This window comes from Dendrobates tinctorius, unplaced genomic scaffold, assembly GCF_039654945.1.
Source record: "Dendrobates tinctorius isolate UK_male_01 unplaced genomic scaffold, ASM3965494v1 ptg000004l, whole genome shotgun sequence".
Taxonomy (NCBI): Eukaryota; Metazoa; Chordata; class Amphibia; order Anura; family Dendrobatidae; genus Dendrobates; species Dendrobates tinctorius.
In genome coordinates, this window is record NW_027361672.1 from 12,680,999 (window position 1) to 12,687,626 (window position 6,628).

The 6,628-nt window shown below is 39.8% G+C and overlaps 1 protein-coding gene across 2 annotated transcripts in view; it reads left to right on the top strand.

Moving 5' to 3' along the window:
• Positions 1-6,118, top strand: part of CARMIL1 (capping protein regulator and myosin 1 linker 1) — a 331,630-nt gene extending 325,512 nt beyond the window's left edge. For both annotated transcript variants that reach the window (XM_073566150.1, XM_073566151.1), the window contains 2 exons: positions 2,437-2,577; positions 5,204-6,118. In XM_073566150.1, the coding sequence (XP_073422251.1) occupies positions 2,437-2,577; positions 5,204-5,367 (305 nt within the window). In that variant the 3' untranslated portion in view covers positions 5,368-6,118. The remainder of the gene's footprint in view (positions 1-2,436; positions 2,578-5,203) is intronic.
• The last annotated feature ends 510 nt before the right edge of the window (positions 6,119-6,628 follow it).

Genomic DNA, 6,628 nt, shown 5'->3' on the forward strand with positions numbered 1-6,628 from the left:
ACACGACATGGTGTCTAACGATTGGAGCTAATTTTCCGTTCAAAAGTCAAATGGCGCTCCTTCCCTTCTGGGCCTTGCCGTGCGCCCAAACAGTGGTTTATGACCACGTATGAGGTATCGGTGTACTCAGGAGACATTGCCCAACAAATTTTAGGATCCATTTTATCCTGTTACCCATGTGAAAATGAAGAAATTGAGGCTAAAATAAAATTTTTGTGAAAAAAAAAGTACTTTTTTTTTTTTCCGGATCAATTTGTGAAGTACTTGAGGGTGCTCCTTCCCTTCCGGACCCTGCCGTGCGCCCAAACTGGTTTATGACCACATATGAGGTATCGGCGTACTCAGGAGAAATTGCCCAACAAATTTTATCTTGTTGGCCATGTGAAAATGAAAAAATTGATGCTAAAAAAAATTTTTGTTGGAAAAATTAAATTGTCCATTTTTTCCTTCCATGTTGCTTTAGTTCCTGTGAAACACCTGAAGGGTTAATAATCTTCTTGAATGTAGCTTGAGGGGTGCAGTTTTTAGAATAGTGTCACTTTTGGGTTTTTTCTGCCATATAGACCCCTCAAAGTGACTTCAAATGTGAGGTGGTCCCTATAAAAAATGGTTTTGTAAATTTTGTTGTAAAAATGAGAAATTGCTGGTCAACTTTTAACCCTTATAACTTCCTAACAAAAAAAACTTTGTTTCCAAAATTGTGCTGATGTAAAGTAGACATATGGGAAATGTTATTTATTAACTATTTTGTGTCACATTACGCTTTGGTTTAACAGAATAAAAATTCAAAATTTGAAAATTGCGAAATTTGCAGAATTTTCGCCAAATTTCCGTTTTTTTCACAAATAAACGCAAAATTTATCGACCTAAATTTACCACTATCATGAAGCCCAATATGTCACGAAAAAACATTCTCAGAATCGCTAGGATGCGTTGAAGCGTTCCTGAGTTATTACCTCATAAAGGGACACTGGTCAGAATTGCAAAAAATGGCCTGGTCATTAAAGTCAAAATAGGCTTGGTCATGAAGGGGTTAATTAAACTGATAGAACTTGATTTGTAAAGGCACACACCTGTCCATATAAGACCTCACAGCTCACAGTGCATGTCAGACCAAATGAGAATCATGAGGCCAAAGAAACTGGCCAATGAGCTCCGAGACATAATTGTGGCAAGGCACAGATCTGGCCAACGTTACAAAAGAATTTCTGCAGTACTCAAGGTTCCTAAGAGCACAGTGGCCTCCATAGTCCTTAAATGGAAAAAGTTTGGGACCACCAGAAGTCTTCCTAGACTTGGCCATCCAGCCAAACTGAGCAATCATGGGAGAAGAGCCTTGATGAGAGAGATAAAGAATAACCTCAAGATCACTGTGGCTGAGCTCCACAGTTGCAGTAGGGAGATGGGTAAAAGTTAAACAAAGTCAACTATCACTGCAGCCCTCCACGAGCTGGGCCTTTATGGCAGAGTGGCCAAACGGAAGCCTCTCCTCAGGGCCAGACATATGAAAGCACGCATAGAGATTGCTTAAAAAACATATGAAGGACTCCCAGACTATGAGAAATTAGATTCTCTGGTCTGATGAGATGAAGATAGAACTTTATGGTGATAATTCTAAGTGATGTGTGTGGAGAAAACCAGGCACTCATCACCTGCCCAATGCAATCCCAAAAAAATTGAAACATGGTGGTGGCAGCATCATGCTATGGGGGTGTTTTTCAGCTGCACGGACAGGACAACTGGTCGCAATTGAAAGAAAAATTAATGCGGCCAAGTACGTAGTTATCTTGGATGAAAACCTCTTCTAGAGCGCTCTGGACCTCAGACTTGGCCGAAGGTTCACCTTCCAACAAGACAATGACCCTCTGGAGAGACCTGAAAATGGATGTCCACCAACATTCACCATCCAACCTGACGGAACTGGAGAGGATCTGCAAGGAAGAATGGCAGAGAGGATACCCAAATCCAGGTGTAAAAAACTTGTTGCATCATTCCCAAAAAGACTCATGGCTATACTAGCTCAAAAAGGTGCTTTTACTCAATACTGAGCAAAGGGTCTGAATACTTATGACCATGTGATGTTTCAGGGTTGTTTTTTTTAATTAATTTGCAAACATTACTACATTTGTTTTTATTTCAGTCAAGATGGGGTGCAGAGTGTACATTAATGAGAAAAAAATGAACTTTTTTGAATTTGCCAAATGGCTGCAATGAAACAGAGTGAAAAATTTAAAGGGGTCTCAATACTTTCCGTACCCACTGTAGATATATAAAGTATATAAAATGCCTAAGCCAGTGCAAAGGAAAGGAGGCAATATAAAAAAGAATAACATAGGAGTCATGTGGTATAGGGAGATATATAGAATAGTGACATCTCAATGTAGATTATATTTTCAGAATTTATTTTTTTTTTTTTTTTTGCTGAAATGTTAACAGAAGACATCCCCGAATCCCCATCTGGACCCTGCTCTCCGAAAACCACAATTCTTCCTTCTGTGATGAAAAGGGCTCCATCAGAGAAGGACAGAGATGGACCAAGCAGCCCACAACCTTCTTCTCGGCAACTTGCAGATGAAGGTATGATTAAAACTAATGTCAGCCAATACATGTTTATGTAAAATGAAATTGTCATGTATTTTAATTTTCAGTTTAATTCCATGTAAGCATATGGTTGTTAAATAATGCTGTAGCTATTTTAGTCTCTGTGGCCCAACACTGCTGTAAAGACAAACTTAAGGCCCATGTAAATGGGTTGATAATCATGGGCCGCACGTGTGTGGAACCACTTGTTCCTGATTGTCATCATTTTTACACAGGATGATAATCACCTGACAAAAAAACTCAGTCATCAGGTGTGATTTTTAAGCCAGCTTAAAGGGGTTGTTCCCTGTCAGTAAATGTTATTTCTCAGCTGCAGGTTATTCTGAAGAAACAGTGTTGTATTTCCAATCCTGAGTCCACCGATGAGTCTATAGTCACTGCTCCCGATATTTGACAACAGCGCAGCAGCCAAACAGTGAGCTCCATGGCTCTGAGCAGGGAATTTCCATGTAGACTGAATGCCCCCTGCTCAGGGTCGCTGAGCTCACTGGCTGCCGTGGCCACAGCCAGACACCAGCAGCATTGGTGAGACATGCCGTTGGACCCGGGAAGGTGAGTACAGTGTGGTAAAAAATTCAAGAACGCGAACATTTTTAGGTTTTTTATTGCTGCAATAGCAAAAAAAATGCTGTAAAATACAATCAAAATTTATATCTATCTCAAACTGATATCAATAAAAATATTGTCTCATCCTGCAAAAAATAAGCCAACAAACCGCTCCATTGACTGAAAAACAAAAACATTATGATTCTCAGAAAATGGCGACACAGTCCAATTTTTTAATTCAAACTTCTAATTATTTTTTTTTCACCTGAAAATTAATTAAAAACTCTATGAGTTTGGCATTGCCGTAATCGTACTGATGATCAGAATCATATTGCAAGGTCATTTGTACCACACATTGTACGCCGGAAGAGCAATTCCCAAAAAAAAAGTCAGAATTGTGGGGTTTTTTCACAATTTCATACACATGGAATTTTTTTCCCCATTTTCCAGTACAATATATGGTAAAATGAATGGTGTCATTTAAATGTGCAACTTGTCCTGCAAAAAACAAGCCCGATGTGCGGAAAAAAATTAAAGTTATGGCTCTGGGAAGAAGAAACGAAAACACAGAAATGGAAATTGGCCGATTTCGGGAAGGGGTTAAGCTGTTGAGTTTGGATCCGGACTCCTGTGTCCAGTCTGTAAGTCACGGACCGTCACACATGAAAGTGTGAATGCTGCCTAAAATTCATTGTTCATACTAGGGAGTTAAGGCACATTTAAACTGGTCGATTTTCCATGATCGAGCTTGTTCGTCAGGTGAAATGGTTTTTAGGTTTGCTTAAAAATTCTCTTTCTCCTCATGCACATTGTCCTGTGTATACATGTGCTGCGAAGAATAATGACTGTCTGTGAGCGATTGTTTTGTATAGAATGGAAGTTAGTTTGTCCTATCTAAACAGGCTACTAAACTATTGCTTTACAAGTAGCAGATTGGCGGTCATTTTAACTACCGCATTCATGTAGCATAAATGCACCTTTAATAAGGTGATTGTGCTTCCTGCACATGGTATAATCGTTGTAGACACTTGGTGGCGCTCTATGCTCAGGATTGCCACCGCATGTTTCCGCAGAAAGATACAGACTCGATAAAGCTGATATCCTGACTATTTTCATTAGGGCTGATTTATGTACTGTAACAAGTCACTAACATCATTACCTGTTATATATGAGCAGTTGTTACCAGAATAAAACCTGAAAAGCTGAGCAGCAAAACTTGATCCAATAACATGGGTGTGAGCCATGGACTGGTGGCCAACGTCATACACTACACATAAGCGTGTAGCTGCCACCTTCCTATAAGCCTTATTTATGTGTACCACCTAGTCCCCTCGATGTTCCAAGGGTTAAAAACAGCTGCAATTTAATTGTTACCCTGAGGGATGAAAAAATGGGTAAGGCCTTATGTCCTGCTCCTTGCTATGTAGCCTTTGCCTAGAATATTGTCTTGTCTGCACACCCTGCTGGGAACTGGACCTGTAACCTCGTGGTGTATCAGTATATATGACCTTAAGGGGGTTTTACACTAAGCGATATCGCTAGCAATATCGCTAAAACGTCACTGGTTTTGTGACGTTATAGCGATATTGCTAGCGATATCGCTATGTGTGATACTTACCAGCGACTGGCTCCCCCGCTGTCCATCGCTGATCGCGCGAGAATGTCCGGCTCCATTTCTCGTCGGGCGCTTCCTGCTGAGACGACGAGCGACGCTGGACGCGGGCGGGAGGACGCAGGATCGCTGTGTGTGAATGGTAAGTATCGTGCACTGCGTCGCTGCTGCATCGCTGTGAGATCTTTCTGTATGAAAGCTCACTAGCGATCATTTAGCGATGCACCAGCGATCCTGACCGGGTGGGATCGCTGGTCGGATCGCTGGTGCATCGCTAAATGTAAAAGGGCCTTTACTCTACTGATCTGCAATTGTGCAGGAATAGCAAAGCTCCTATGTTTAGGTTATATTGGAATATTATTGTCTGATGTGACCAACTATAGAAGGTCATTGCTGTTCCATCCTAAAATGATGACTTTTTATTATTTTATTTATTTTTTAAAGCCACCCGACCTACAACTCCATCTGACTCATCGCCAAAAAAGACTCACAACCAGTCTCCGGATGGACAAGAGCTAAAGTCAAGGTCGTCAAGTAAAGATTCTCACCAACGTAGTAAATCCAGTGACTCTGGAGAGGAGGCGGATAAAGAATTCGTCTTTATATAATCATCTAAGACGTTTTGTACCATTACCTGGAATTTCCTTTACTTTCAATGTTGATTTAGTATGATTTCTTTCTTGACCAGTCCTACACTCCTGTCTTCTTTCTATGTTCTTGTCCTCCAATTTTTCGGATGCTCCACACTCCCCAAAGCAACGGTTAAATGGACCTTAACTGTTTAGCAAGTACTTGTAAATGGAGAGGGTACAGCCGGTCAGCAGTATCATGTCTTCTACGTATGTAAGCTGTTGCACATTGTAATTAACAGAGCACACTAATGACACATTATTTGTATAAATGGTAAATACCTATATATATATATATATATATATATATAAAAATATATAATGAAATCTCTCTTTACGTACATATATAAATATATATATGAAGATTGGATACACTTTTTACATCCTCTGGTAGGATTGTTCTCCACCTTGTGCTTGTACATAAACTAATATTTCCATGCACACAAGAAAAAGCACAAGCACTGTAGCCCCTCGCAGACAGTGAACTCAGAAGCTTTCTAATAGAATAAAAAGACAGCTGCAGCAGAGAATTAGATTTTGGGAGTCTGAGATGCCGTCCTCAATTACTTGGATTATGCTTTGTTATATCATTTTGGAAAGGACTAACTTATGTAAATAGAGGAAAAAACTTTTTGACAATGCGCTAACATAAATATTCACTTATATTACAGGTCATGGGGGTTTTATCTATATGTATATTTGTATCAATAAAACAATTTTACAACTTTAAGGTGACTCTCTTGTCTGTTAGTTAATTGTTCTTTCTACATCATAATTGTTATGAGTTTACAGGATCTGTTTGGAATTTAGTCTTTTCCTCCACTGACTTGTGTACCCGCTATTTTAGATGCTGGCTTAGCCAGTGAGTTTTCTCATTCATACCTGCTTCATGGAAGTGCCGGCGGTCATTTTCCTCAGATAACTTTGTAGTTATTCTTGCCCTGTACTGTAAAGCAAGGAGAGTGGGCGGCTTCTAATAATGAACAAGTTGCTTCTTTTGAGTGTTTCAGGGTTCGTCAGCCTTTTATCGGTTAAGAGAAGTGACAGAAGACTGAAGTTTGCTAATTTTATGGGACACTTTTGCAGTCCTTTTTGAAGCATTTTCCTGGTGGAATTTGCCTGAAAAAGATGGCATATGCACATAGTTACGTAGGTTGCAAAAAGACCTAGGTCCCTCAAGTTCAACCTTTCTCCACCAATTATACATATTTTGCCACTAAATTATCTATAACCCACAATA